This window comes from Crocodylus porosus, unplaced genomic scaffold (genome assembly GCF_001723895.1).
Source record: "Crocodylus porosus isolate Cpor-Errol unplaced genomic scaffold, CroPor_comp1, whole genome shotgun sequence".
NCBI lineage: Eukaryota > Metazoa > Chordata > Crocodylia > Crocodylidae > Crocodylus > Crocodylus porosus.
In genome coordinates, this window is record NW_017728907.1 from 50,061,672 (window position 1) to 50,076,756 (window position 15,085).

A 15,085-nucleotide genomic window follows, 5' to 3' on the forward strand; every position below is an offset into this window, starting at 1 on the left:
GCAGCTGAAGCTGTTGGAGTGATTTTAATAAGCAGACGGGAGTGACCTTAGCTGGAAATTGGCTAAGCCTCCAGGGTTACCGCCCCTGCTCTTATGCAAGCTGCATTTAATGACCACGAGTTGTCAGGTCTTCAATCTTCATCTCATCCAAGAGACAGTGTCTTTGCCAAGTACTGTGCCTGCTAAAAACACATCCAGCTGTTGGGCCAACCAGGGCTCACCTACACACCACGTACAGACTTACCAACTCCTTGCAATTCCTGCTGTTGTCTTGGGACTGGGATTGCGACAAGACTCGGCTAGTCAGGGCGCTGCGGCGCTTCCTCTAGGGGTGGGTCATTTCTTTCCTGCCTGATGTCAGGAGGAGATTCCCCTCCGGGATTTCAGCCCCAACGAGACCCCCCCCCTCTCGGAGTGCAATTCATTTCCTTCTCTGGTCAGACTCCAGCACTGCATTACATGAGGGGCATCTTTTCCCCTAGGGATTTCATTTTCAGGTGCATGAAAAATGAATATTTTCTGTTCCTCTCTCCAGAGTCTTCGTTCTCATCCTTGTCGTCATCAGCATCCTCTGGATTCCTCTCATTCAGACGGCCAACAGCGGCCAGCTCTTTGACTACATCCAGTCCATAACCAGTTACCTGGCCCCACCCATCACTGCCCTCTTCCTCCTGGCCATCTTCTGCAAGAGGATCAATGAGCCTGTAAGTGAGGAGCCAGGTTGATGGTGACAAAAATGCATCCTTTTTTGCGGGAGCACATTGCTCCTACCAGCCTTTCCCTGATCAGGACCCCCAGGAGTAAACGGAGACGTGGTTGTTTGGGCTGCAGAGTCCGAGTCAGCTAGGGCAGGGTTGAGGTGGGATGTCGGCCACTATTGAATCGTGGGGAGCATCGTTTCACTCACTTCCCCAGCCCCAAGGGTCACTGCTGGGCACGGGTCTGCGCCAATACCAGGGACCAGCTTGATCTATGTATTCTCCCACGTCCAGGTCAGCCATCGCAGCTAGCTGGTGGCAGTCAGACAGCCGCGGGATGGGGCGAGTTAGCGGGTTGCAGTCTGGTGTCTCGTGGACGGGCATCGGCATCTCAGCACCCACGTGGTTTTACAGGCTTTGAGCACAAATACGGGCTTTGACATGAACTGCTTTCCCCTTCCTTGCTATCTGGCACCGTTATAGCCTCTGCACAGATGCCCATAACCTCATATTTCCTTTTCCCCACGTGTCCTTGGCAGGGGGCTTTCTGGGGCCTCATGTTTGGCCTGGCGGTCGGCCTCATTCGGATGATCATGGAGTTCTGCTATCAGACGCCGTCCTGCGGCGAGGAGGACCCCAGACCGGGCGTGCTGAAGGATTTGCACTACCTCTACTTCGCGCTCATCCTCTGCGGGCTCACGGCCATCGTCATTGTCTTTGTGAGTCTCCTCACCCCGCCGATCCCAGAGGAGAAGGTAAGCAGCTCCCAGCGCTCTGGAGACCGCCGGGACAAAAGCAAGTCCAGACCCACAACCCAGAAATGAAGGGGTGAAACCACAGGGAGAGCATCCCTGCTGCTCTCTGTAGCCAGGCGGCAGCTTCACTCCCTCGTATCCAGGCTTGGCAGACGTGGGACACTTATGATAGCCGGGTTGGTGCTTCTTAGGGCTGTCTCAAGAGCAGCGTGTACCCCTTTAAATTCACACCTTATGAAAGCCCACTCTGCCCTTTGCTTTATTCCCCAAACGACTCTACAGTCGGTTCAGATCCCTCTCGCCTATAGCTGAGACATCAGCTTGTCGTGCTCATGCTCCAAAAGCAGCACCCGCTCCAAACCCTTTGGTTTCCCAGGGCTCATCGTGTTAATGCTTCTGGAGACACGCTTGCAATTGAGTGCCAGTTCCCCTGCTGTGCTCAGACACCGCCACACATCATCTCTGGGAGGGAAGGAAAAAGAAGGGGATAACAACAATCATATTATAGGGGAAGCTGAGGAGGAATTAAAGGGATCTAACTGAAGCTGCTACCATATTTCAGCAGAGCCCACATCAATCTTGCAGGCAAACAAGATTAATATCTTTGCAGTGCTGGCACTTAGAAAAATAACGTTTCGTCCCAACGTGATCTCAATTACATTTAACAACTTGGAGTCACCGCGCAGAAGGGAGCAACTTGCTTTTACTTGCTGCATTCAAAGAGACCACTAAATGAAGTTTACGGTGTTATTTAGCGTTGCCTTAAAGAGACCCTGCTGAGTAGACGAGGGATGACGGTAGACAGGAGGTAGATGTGTATGCAGCAGCTGAGAATAGCAGCAGGGCAGGTTTTCTGGGTAGACCTTTTAAACAGGGTTTATTATAACACCAACCCGTTGGAGTTCAGCACTGATACAATGCCACGCAGGAGACGGTTCGTTCTTCTGGAGAGCAAAGGGATTGATATCAAGATGTTAGTGTGTGAAGAGGATGATGATGATGACAGGCCAGGAAGTAGCAAGCCAGCAGTGGAGTTCCTTTGAGAGCAATCGTGAGCGTAAGGCTATTAGTAGTTTCATTAAAGACATGGTGCCATCGGCAAATATCATCACAAGTGCCTGCTTTTGGGGCCAATGTTGTGAGGCATCGTCCTAGAAGAGTATATCACCTAGGACAAACTGGATGACCTTGAGGCCTGCCACAATGAGACTGGAATAACATGTAATAGTGGAAAATGCAAAGCTGGACACTGGATTGCCATAGTTTCTTGCAGAACACATACCCCTGCAAATAAGACATGTACCTTGTTTCGGGGAAATCAGAATGAAGAACACATTGATTTTTTTTTTTGTTTAACCTGGAGTTATAGCTGCACCGAGTAGGGACGGACCCAATCGTCAGCCCGCTTGCCCTCCTTTTCCTGCTCAGCCAAAAGCTGAAACTGTAGGTGAAAACTGGTCAGATCTACAATTCTGAAAAGAGCTAAAAACAGTTATGTAGGACTGTGAAATAGGAGGAGAGAGACCCAGGTGTAGCTAATAGGCACCAGCATCACTGAAAGAAAGCTTAGCTTGCTTAGTGGAGTATCAAGCCCATTAAAAAAGGACATCCTCACACATATCTTTACTCCAAAAATTAGATATGTATACCTACTGTATGTATACCTACTGTGCAAGGCACTGGTGAATGCCTTTCAAGGCATCTGGCATGTTGGGTGCCATTCTTGTCACCCAGGTTTGAGAAAGATGAATTCAAACAGGGATGGGTGCAGAGAAAAGGCTATGAATAGGACGGGGAGAGTGGAGAAACTGCGAGGAGGGAAGCCTATACGAGCCGGGCACGGTTTGCTTAGCAAACCAAACTGGGGACTCTTCAACCTTTTCATGAGTCAGTGGTGGCATCGCCAGGGCTGTGATCAAAGTGGTCCATTGGGGTGAATGGCCAGGCAAACGGTGCTCTGTGGCACTGCGTGGGCTGCCCGCGTGATCCTACTGCAGTTCCCTAGTGGAGTTTTCTCCATTGTGGAGTCAGGCCCAGGACTATGGCAAGGTGGTGACCTGAGGTGGGAAAGCAAGGGCTAAATCCTGGCTGACTTGCACATGACTTGCTTATACAGGTGGTAACTGCCCTTCCTGGTCTGGGCAGTGCTTAATTTGGGACGTGGTGGGGATACAAAGTCAAACCACACCTCGGGGTGAGGAGCTGCTAGCACCTGGGTCTCTTGCTTCCTGGGTCAGTGCCCGGCTGTTGGGCTAAAAGGGGGCAAGTGTTCCCCCCATCCTCCCTTTTCCTTCTGCCATGTGTGGACATACCTGGCAACACTTCTGCCACAGGTTGGAATAGCCTCTAAATTGTGTGAAAGTGCCAAAAATGGCCCTTTTTGTCTCTGGGAGTGTCTCCTGGGCTTGCAGAAGTGGCAGAGGATTCACCTTAAGTGCCTGTCTGTGACTCACGTACCCAGATGCCCTTGACATTGAGTCGTTCACCTGGCATGACTGAGCAGCTGAACTTGTTCTGGAAAGAAACCTGATGTCTTCTACCAAGGGCCCACTCAGGCAGTCTCGCAGGAAGGCGGGATGGATCGAGCACTGACAGGGGAGTCAGGATGCCTAAACTTGCTGCTTCCGTGCTGTGCGATTCAAGGCAGAATTTCCCACTTATGAGTCAAAATAAGGATTTCCACCCTCTACATGCTTTGAGATTTGCTCATTAAAGACATGATATAGGGGCAAGGCTTTATTATAACCATTCTGCCCAGTGAGAGGATCTGTGCCATGCTACAGGAAGGTCTACGGACCGCGCCAGCAGGTCAGATGCTTCGCCGACCCCGGGGCCCTGCGTACCTGCCGGGACCGTACCGGGCTCCTGGAGCGGGGCAGCTCTACCAAGTGCAGCTACCGAGCTCAGCTGTTCAGCCCACTTCTGCTGCTTTGCACCAGTTGAGGCTCCAGAACCTGCATCTTTAAATATTGAATCTGTGCTTTGCAGATAGCAAATGGGTAGCAGGGAAAAGAGCAATTTGTATCTGATGTTGGAGTGGTACGGTTAATGTGCTGAGCTCTGAAATGAATTACACTCCAAGAACTGCAAGCAGTAGCATTTTTTCCTGCTGTTTTGGACACTCTCACATCCCCGCGGTGATTGATGCTGTGTTGGAAAACAAATATGCAAGGAATTTGTTTGGTATGCTCCAGAGTTCATATGTCTTCATTGTAGGTAGTCCATATTGTGTCACGCTGTCCTTGAAAACCCTGCAAAAGAGCTTACAATTAAATTTGAGACTGTGAAGCTGAAACACAACTGTCAGGTGCCAGATGGCATTTTGGAACGGAAGGATTTATTTCTAGTTTGCAAAAGGGAAACTTTGCCGAGTTCTCGCAAACTCTCTTGTCCAAGGAGAAGGCAGACGGGGAAAGGGAAGGCGGCTGCGCCTCATTGCAGCGTGTTGCCCCATCGCCCTAACGCCATGTGGTGAGGCCACCTGCCACATTGCCAGGGTCTTGTGATGGAGTAGGAGAGCGGGCTTCAGAGCATGAGACTGATGCATGAGGAGGTCTGGTCCCCACGGTGCTGAATTCCTGTATGATTGAGTCAGTGGAAGCTGGAAGCTCCTGTGAAAATCAAGCCCTAGGGAAGATACAAGGCAAGGATGAACCCACGCCGGAGCCAGGCACTCTGGGCCCGTGAAGTTGTGCAAAGTAGGTCCAGGAGCTGACTCCTTTCCTCCCAATCCTCTGCCTGCAGCTGTCTCCCAAGCAAGAGGCTGGAGGGAGGAGGGGGTGTGTCAACTCGATGTGACAACGATGCAGGGTAGATCCACCCAGAGAAATACCTGCCTTTTCCCCCCCGTCCCAGAGTGCCTTTGGTGCACACGCCTTTAGGATGGAAGGAGGGATTCATAGGGCTCCACTGCCTCCTATGAAGGGGCATGTATGCACCAGAAAGCATGCTCCTCTCCCTGAAATTGGACTTACAGCATTAGTGGGGCTGGCTGAAATGCTGGCTTCTACTCGTTGTCCCCTGGCAGGTCACTCTGTCATAGCGGGAAACATTTTCAGGCCATGTAGTTTCCTGCTGAGTTTAATCGAGCTCAGATCACGGTTTTCCCACCTCCCTGTTGAGCACGGGATTGATCTCAAAGCACTTTTCAAGGGCTGGCAACTCTTATTCTCGTTCTGGTGCTGATGGAGAAACAAAGGGGCAGAAAAAGGCCAGGCCTGGCCAGAGTCTGCTATTCTCTCTCCGGCTGAACAGTCCTTGGCAGTCATCAGCATTTAGCCCAAATGCTTCAGAGGCAGGATTCCCGCAGAGCTGGTCCTACCTAACCCCACCCCAAACTCTTCTAGCTGACAATAAGCATGACCCATCAGCTTGGGCACCCTCCATCATCACCTCCCCAAACTCCTTCTGAACATCCACCTGCATGTGGGTGCTCAGCCCGCGAGTGATGGGGCTCCCCCCGCACTTGTGGCTATAACAAAAAGACGGTGTAGCAATCCTCAGTCCTTTGCTCTTGAACTGCTTCTATCCAGAGATCTTGCCTGTCTTCAGGACTGAAGCTAATTCGTTATGCAGTCCAGCTCACCCTGTTCCTCCGACCTTGTGTGTTTCTGTGTCAAATACTTTCCCGAGGTCCAAGCAAATTATGTTAATAGTATCCCCCCTCCCCACAACCCCAGTCAGCATTTTTGTTTTTTTGCTTACTCCAAAATCTCAGCCCTGTTAGACACAATCTCCCTTTTGCAACGCCACATCGACGGCACTTAATGAGATCGCAGCCTCCTCCGTGTGCCACGGACTTGTCCTTGGCTTTCAGCGTCTATGTCAAGCTTCAGCGCTTGTCATTTTGAGGACATTTCAGGGAGCAGATAGGGCACGCTGTGAAAGTTTTACTGGAAGGAACGTGCCAGTTCCTTAATGCAAAGGCATGAGAGGGTGCAAGAGGGAAGTGAGCACTCATGCCAGCCTGGGAAAGGTGTTTCATGACACAGGGACTAAAGCTGGAAGGAAAGGTTTGTTTTTTCCTGTGGCAGTTTGGTGGGAGTTAGGTGTCCCCGCTACTATATGTGACCTTGAACATCTTTCCTCTTTGGGCCTTTAAAACTCCCTTCCCACTAGAATTGCGTTTCCGGAAATAAAGGTGGAAAGTCATTGTGGGGTGTTTTTTTTTCATGAGAGCCAGGACTTGATCCTCAGGGTGCATTTACATGTGCTCTTGAATGTGCATTAGCCTATTTTAATGTGCATCAAAGAATCACTGAAAAAACATGCTATTTAGTGAATGCACGTTAAAATAGGCTAATGCACATTAACTAACGAGCATGGTTTTTAAATGACGCTTAATGTGCATGAGACAGGCTAATGCATATTTTCCTAGTACTTCACAATGGAGGGCACTTTTACACGTGCTCCAGGGGTTGGGGGGCGGGAACAGCACTTTAATTAGAGCAGCTCCAAGAGCTAGTCTAATTAAAATGCCACTGTGTCACTTGTATCAGTATCCCTGCACTTAAAAATGGTGGCCGGGTTGCTTGAACTAAAGCTCGTTTGACAAGCTTTGGTCCAAGCACCCCTGCCACCATTTTTAAGTGCAGGGATGAGACCCGGGAACCTGCTGGAGTGCAGCAATTTCATGGTTAATAGCTTGTGTATAGGCGCCCAGAGGCACTCCATTTAATGTGCATTAACTAGTGCATGTTAATGCGCATGTAGATATGCCCAATAGGCATTTAACAGCCAAAATGCCTTGGAAAATCTGGCCCCCACAGCATGCAAAACATTCAGATTTCCCCCAGTTTTGATGCCTAAAATTAGACCTGGCCTCTTCCAAATATTGATCTAAGATCAGATCTCATAGTAAAATTCTGGTCTGAATCCCATGCTTTGGGGACCCTGACCTAGAAGACAACCATTTATGTCAGGGTTAAGGAGGAAAGAGAAAGTTTTGCACCTCCTTCTCTGCCCTGAAACTTTACAGTGACATTTCCTAAATGATGAAAAAAAAAAAAATTGAATCCTCAAGAAAGATGAGGATCATCAAATCAAAGTAATTTAGCACAACGTGACAAGAAAGATTAGCCCTGCCCGATGCTCATCTTGGTTGAAAATGATTTAAATAAAGCTATAAATCTTCTGGAGATTATGCAACATTTCGTGTCAGCTGAAAACTGCTGCCGAGGTGTGTGTGTGTGTGTGTGTGTGTGTGTGTGTGTGTGTGTGTGTGTGTGTGTAAAATTCAAAAATTAAACTCACGTTCCTTTTAAGTGACCCATTTGAGAGCTGAATTTCCATTCAGGGAGGGGGAGGAAACTGCTCCATTGACTTTGCCAGATGCATACGCTCCTCTGTGGCTCCAGTTCCTCCTGGTCCCAGTTGTCTGCAGAGAGGTGGGAGAGGGATGGGATGAAAAAACATTGTCCCCACTGCTGTGCTGTGTAGGAGCATAGAGCAGCAGGGTCATTGCTAAGACTTGCATCCTCACGCGGCGTCAGCGGCTCCAGTGCCCTGGAAATCAGTGACAGTGAATCCCCTTTAGCTTCAAGGGGCCTGGCCATGGAGGTTTGTTAGTGATGACTCACAAACCAGTGAGCCCCGTGGTGTTAAGTCCTTAAGTGCTTTCTTGGATGTATCTCCATGGGCAGAGAAGCTGGAAGGCAGTGCTCCCTTGCATGCAAGTGGCTGGGGCCTGGCACTTTTCTTAGTTAACTGCTCACAACCTAGTGATTAGGTTTTCAGACTCTAGCCTGGAAAAGCGCAGGCTCAGGGGTGATCTGATGGCCACCTATAAGTTTATCAGGGGTGACCACCAGGATCTGGGGGAACGTCTGTTCACCAGAGCGCCCCAAGGGATGACGAGGTCGAACGGTCACAAACTCCTGCAAGACCGTTTCAGGCTAGACATAAGGAAGAATTTCTTTCCTGTCCGAGCCCCCAAGGTCTGGAACAGTCTGCCGGCGGAGGTGGTTCAAGCGCCTACATTGAACACCTTCAAGAGTAAATTGGATGCTTATCTTGCTGGGATCCTATGACCCCAGCTGACTTCCTGCCCTTTGGGCAGGGGGCTGGACTCGATGATCTCCCGAGGTCCCTTCCAGCCCTGATGTCTATGAAATCTATTAGGGCTCTTTCCTGGGAATCAAGTGATGCAAAGTCAACCACCACCACTCCCCACAGCCCACAGGGCTCCTGCTCCCCGAACAAGTGTTAGGGTAGGCTCTTAGGGTAAAAGATAGGTAGGTCTTCTCAACTTTCATCTCCTCCCACCCTTGTCCTGCTTGCTCCGTGACTAATGCATCAATACTTACCGAGGCCCAAGGAGGCAATGGGTAGGGTAGGAAGGGGACCCTCATCCCTAAAACGGTTTACGTATTTGGCCCTTTAATGCCAGATGCATCCAGGGCACGGCTGTGTGTGTGGCATCCTGGCACCACTGAAGAGACCGCAGTGAACCAAGCACTGCCTTTGTGGACATGGGGGGGCACCAAAGCAGCCAGGACCATCACAATGCCTGATTGCAGTGCTGTAGTCAGAGCCGGCACTGCCCATAGACATGCTATTGTGGGGGACACTTGCTTCCTTCAGCTTGCTCAGGTCTGTGCTGAAGCTAGGGATTTGGCAGATGAAAGACAAACAATCAGTTAATTATCCCCTCCTTGTGTCTTCTACTTGCTTTGGACAATAACCTTCCAGGTTAGGGGAACATCACCCTTTCATCCCACCCAAACCCACAACTGACCCCTGGTTTCAGGCCCAAACCAGATCAACATGAGCACAGAGGGTGTACTTTCCAAAAAAAAAAGTAGCCTTGCTCCATGCCAGGAAGGTCATTTCCAAAGCGTTAAAATGCTAGAAGCCAGGGACAAGGGCGAATGGCCTAAATGCGAACCACACAGCTGGGTCACACTTTAAGGCTACCCCGTGCTCCTGCTCCCAGCCAAAGTGCATGCTCTGCTCTTACCCTGGGAACTGTCAGGTGATAAACACCTTTGCTCTTGTGCTCGCCCTCCATCCAGCTCGTGCGGCTGACCTGGTGGACTAGATACCACAATGCGACCGTGGTTGACCTGGAGACCCACAAACACGAGTCCGCGGAGATCAATCCTTCCACAGTCGAGAATGATTTGGGGGCCGTGGACCCAGAGCGTGGACATAAACCAGGAGGTAGGTCAACCGGCTCTGCCGGCTGTGTGCGCTTCCCGTGTGGAGCCCTGCATTGGGGCTGTACCCCTGGGTGGTGCCATGGTAGTTATGAATGGCGGTCTAGCTCATAATTGGAAATGGGGCCCTGGGTCTGGAGTTGAGGTCCCCATTGAGAGGCGCTGGGTCAGATGGCTCAGTGGTTTCCAAATCCAATGGATATCCTCCCCTTGACGTCTAGGGGCTCAGGAAGGGACATTAGAAAGAACCATGCAGTCAGTGATGGGGTTTTTTTTGCATTTTGTCCATTAAGCTTGGGCTTACCCTCATGTGCCAACCCTCTGAATGGAGCCAAAGAGCATGTATTTCTTTTTTAACTCCTTCCAAAGGCTGGCAAGCCAGCTAGGCAGAAACCTCCCTGTCTGGTGTGACAGAACAGCGGTCGGGGTCCGTCCGAGCCTGGACCAACCCAGTGCCTGCTGTAAATGCCAAAGCAAGTGGCCCTCTGGGTATACCCCTTCACAGACACTTCCCCTAAGAGTAGAGCTATCATGGACTTCAGTGGTGCCTTTGCTTCCAGCTGTACACATTAGGGCAGTGTGGGTAGGGCCTGAATGCACTGCACAGCATCTCTCTGCTGCTTGCTGGGACCTCTCATGAGGCTAGGGGTGAGCTGAACCCCCCACCATTGTGATGGCAGAGGGGTAGATCCAGGCTTCTTTAGGCCCCGGAAAAAAATATCCATAAAAATATGGGCTACAAACCTGAGGGGTAAATAGCAACCTCAGCACCTAGGCAGAGATGCTGGGGAGTGCCAGAGTGGGCTGAGGGGTGCTTCTGGTGCCCCCTCTTAAATCAGCACCCAGGACCCTTGCCTTGCTTGCCCCACTGTGCACAGGCTGCAGCCACAAATGCCTTTACACGGCTCATGTTTGGTCTCCATTGCCTTTTCAATCGTTCCTGTGTCGAGTTTTTTGGTCTCTATGCAAGAGAAAGTTCCCGCTGCCGAGCACTGCTCCATTCCAGCAACAACACTATAATCTAGCAAACCAGAAGCTACCAAGGTGGTACTATGAGCCAATGAGTAGATGACTGGATCCTCCACCTGGCTCCATGCCTCAGTTTCCCCAATATATGACATGGCCATGCTTCCCACCTCCCTGTAGATTGGACTTTAACCTTTAAGGATAAAAAGCGCTGCCCAAAATGTAGAGAGAAAATGCCTGGGAAGGGGATAGCAAATATTTGGTAATGCAGACGATGGAAAGTTGAGCTAAAGAGGAAAGAAGGAGATGATGAAAGCTGAAGCATTTCCATATTCAGAGGTTTCCTTTAGAAAAGTATCTGGCATTTGGGGTGCATATTTTGAATTTAATCTACTCAAGTCCACAAAAGAGTTATCTGTCTCTGAATAAATAAATACAAGAAGTGCCCTTTTGCATTGCTGGCTAGGCCAAGACCAGCCTTTTCTATGCACATTGGTCCTGTTCACATTACCGAGAGGCAAGAGATTAAAAAGTTATTTGCCAGTTTTTGGAGGAAGTTTGGGTGGCAGTTTAGCATAGCTGTTGAAGCGCATGATGTTATTTGTTTCTTATCAAGTCTTACTTTACCGGAACCAGCTCATCTGTTTGTAGACGGACGTCTTGGTAATTTGGTAATTAGCACTGATGGGAAAGGAAATACAGAACACACTAGACGACAGTTTAATGAGGTTTTTGGTAACACGTTTTTCAAGTTTTTATGACATTGTGCCTTTCACAGGAGGCTATATTTGGAAAGTGGAATATATACAATGCAAGGATGACAATTAAAAGGCATAATGCAGGCAGCGCTTTACTCATGATAAACAGGATATGAGCCCCATGACTGAGACCGTGACAGACTAGAGCTGTCATGGAGGCTGGTGAAGACCGATATGAGGAGAAATAAGAACAATATTTTCTTTCCCCTTTTTAACTTTTGCATTTAATGAGTTCCCCCCCCTTTATTAAGGTTAAATCTCGCACGGCACCCTCTGCCTGAGCCTAGATGGGCAGATGAAAGCTGAGAGCTGATAGGAGCATCTCCTGAAAAATGCGAGCCAGGTTGTTGTTTCATGCCAGCTTTTTGCCAACATGGCCATTGACTTGGGTCACTCACCTGGAGATACTCAATGTCTGACAAAGAGGCTGAGCCCTCTCTTCAAGCGCTGGGCACACAGAAGTTCAACAATGCAGTCTTTCCTGCCCAAGTGCAGGGGGGCTGGACCTGATGAGCTGTAAGGTCCCTTCCAGCCCCAACAACCATGAAACATGAAGTTCAACAACTTACATAGCCTTTCTGCCTCTGTTTCTATATTGCTGTTTCTATAGCCAAGCAGGGGGCAAAAGCAACACGAAGAACAGACCAAGCACTATTGAAAGGTCCTCACAGCCAGGGTCAATTATTCCCTGCGTGTAAAATGGCCATTGCTGTTTCAAAAGAGCTTGCCCGGTACACCAAATCCCATTCTTAGAAGAACTAGCAGGGAGGCTTATTCATAGCAATATGCTCTTTGAGGAAGAAAATGTTTGAGCCACACAGCCACCATGGTGCTCAGACTGTCCATTTTGCTTGTAAAGGCGTTATAGAAAAAGCCTTTCCTGAGCTTCAAGCCAGAGCAATCAGAGGAGAGGGGGAATAACTCTTGGCCATGGAGAATGTGGTGGAGTATAATGGCAGACCCCCTCCAGCGGCCGTGTTTGCACCTGGGTTGCATGGTCTATGTGTTGGGTATCAGGCCATGGGGAGGAGAGCAGGATAATCCATGGTATGGATGCCCTCTCTCTGCATTTCTTCCCTGCAGCAGCAGAGATGCCATGTTGGAAGAAGACGTACTTTTGGTTCTGTGGGATGTCTACCAACTCAACGCCCACCTTGACCAAGGAAGAGAGAGCAGCCCAAGAGCAGAAACTCACCAGCATCGTAGAGAAGCCCCTGTGGAAGACAGTTTGTAATGTAAATGCTTTGCTCTTGCTGGTTATCAATGTGTTTCTCTGGGGATATTTCGGTTGAGGTGGGAGCCAGGGCTTCAGGCAGTCCTCAACCTACTTGGCTTTGATTCAGAACCACTACAGATGCTAATTGAAAAGAACAAATTAATCTCCTCCTCCTCCTTTTCACCCCAGCCTGGAGCCAGCAGGTGATGGAGACAACCGACTGGCCTTTAGGCTCTAGCACGCTTCTTGTGCAACTTCCAGGAATACACTGGTGGCAGGAAAAGGTTTTAGCCCGATGGATTTCCCATGGGGAACAATAAAGCCCGGTGTGACCCGGATTCAGAACCAAACCAGCCTCAGCATTCGCGGGTTTTCAGGGCAGGGTTTGACTCGACTCAAAAAGCAGGAGTCAACAATGAGTCTTAGAGCCAAGCTCGGGTCTAAGGAAAGATCGGGGGTTATTCAATTCTGGAGGCGTTGGCTCAGGCCAATATCTGGTGCCTTGGCCTGTTCTCTTCTTTGTGCTGGTTTTACCTTTGACCTTAGTGAATTTATTTCTGATTTCCAGTGATAGGCAGGGCAAGAGGCTCGGACCAGGGTCGTTACTATAGCAGACAAACAAATTCCCATTACAACCTCCATGACCACTTTGCTGCCCCAGATCAGCGTTATGGGCCATCCCCATATGGACCAACAAAAAGACCTACGTCTGCCCATCAAGCCACCAGCACAGTCCCTATAAGCAAGCCCTGAATGGTGGCCCAGACGTGGATTTCACCCCTTGTCTTCAGACTGCTCCGATGCGCATTGTAGCTATCGGACCCCTCCACAACTGAACATCCAGGCTAAGCCTTAGCTCAGCGTTGTGAGCGGGACAGCCTTTTAACCAACCAGAGACACCTCCAGGGTAGCCTACCAAAACAACCCTAGATTATGTGTTAGCCTATCAAAAACAACCCTAAGGTATGCGTCAGCCAACCACAAAGAATAGCTGGATCAGCCAAGCAGAGAGAACCCAAAGGTCCAAGTGTTGCCTGCAAATATCATTTTCAAAATCTATAGGGTACAACTGAGTCATATCTTTCCACTCCTGAGGGACCATACCACCTCGATAGTTGTGCCTGGACCACTATTTATGCATTGAACCGATGTTGCCTTTTAACAGTGTTACCAGCAATAAAAGACCTTTAAAAATAGTGAAGTATGATTTATGGTTATTTTTATAAGGGGTCATTTATGTCTCAGTAACGCCTGAAGACCCCCCCCCACAGCCCAGGTCCCCACTGTGCACTATGCTCCACAGTAAATGACAAGCTTTGACCCTACGCTGCATAGATCTGGTCCTTCATGCATGTCCAGATGTTCTCCAGTCTTGACAGGGATGAATTGAGCACCATGTATCACAGGTCTAAGCCTGATCATGCTCTACCAACAAGGTGTTGCTCTGCTCAGATGCCTTAACATGCTCAATCCCGTAGGCTCTCTCAGACCATGTCTACTTTGTGCCAGCAGGATGAGGCTACCATGCTCCTTGCTAATACTGCCACAGCTTCCTCTGGGACTGTTTCCTTTCAAACCATAGCCTTGTGATTGCGGCACTTGCTTGTGGAAGTGAGAGACTTTGACTTTTCTCCCTTCTGTGCCTATAGGGATTTGTGACTATGGCTTCCTAGACATTGCTTTAACCACCAGCCTGTAGGCTGTTTTGTTTTTTTGGGTTTGTTTTTTTGGGGGGGGGGGCATTGGCCAGATGAGTACCCTAACCACGAGGTTTTAGTCGAGCTCACTTTCCGTCCCTCCTTCTCTTTGACCTAGTGTATGCTTTGCTGCACAATGGGCCCAACGTCAACCAAAGAAGGCCTACAGTAACCTCTAACATGGTGGTCAGGGTCCTCTCTTGCGATGTGAGAGGCATGGATTTAAACCCTATCAGGCAGAGGAAGGGAAAAACACCCAACAAACATGAGTCTCTCACTTGGGAGGAGGGTTGGGTAGGCACCTCGCTTCAGGCCTTTTATTGGATCTAGAACTTGTAGACTTAAGCATCTTGGTGATGAGAGCTGAGAGATGGATGAAACTTGGCCAGCTGGGGGGAGGTGGGCAGAAAGGGTGAGAAATAACAACAGAGGGTGAAATTTTGGCCGCAGCAAAGTCAGCAGCAAAACTTCCCTTGTCTTCCACGGGGTCCGGGTTGCAACAGGACGGCTAAGAACTGGGCACATGCCCGATTAGGAACAGCACCAGCTGCTTCTCACCTGGCTGGCCACTACCAGACAGCCTATCCCACCTACAAGCCCATCCTCTCCTCTGAGCCTGGGCCATTCCTCCTCGGCACCAAGACCCTGAGGTGGAAAGCATACGGTCCCTGGCTTTTTAAAAACTTGCGGGTTTTTAAGGCTTCCCTCCCAAAAGAGGAGGCTTACCCTGCCTTTCCTTAAAGCATCCTGTGCAACTGTGGCCACTTCTACAGCCAGGTGGCCTCCTGGGCTGCCCTGCTTTGTGCAGGAAGGAAGGCTTGGGCTTTTGCCTTTCATTT

At 49.7% G+C, this 15,085-nt stretch overlaps 1 protein-coding gene across 1 annotated transcript in view; it reads left to right on the top strand.

Moving 5' to 3' along the window:
- Positions 1-13,745, top strand: part of SLC5A9 (solute carrier family 5 member 9) — a 31,711-nt gene extending 17,966 nt beyond the window's left edge. The window contains exons 11-14 of the mRNA XM_019531386.1: positions 536-704; positions 1,238-1,453; positions 9,466-9,613; positions 12,417-13,745. Of these exons, the coding sequence (XP_019386931.1) occupies positions 536-704; positions 1,238-1,453; positions 9,466-9,613; positions 12,417-12,625 (742 nt within the window). The 3' untranslated portion in view covers positions 12,626-13,745. The remainder of the gene's footprint in view (positions 1-535; positions 705-1,237; positions 1,454-9,465; positions 9,614-12,416) is intronic.
- Positions 13,746-15,085: the final 1,340 nt, after the last annotated feature.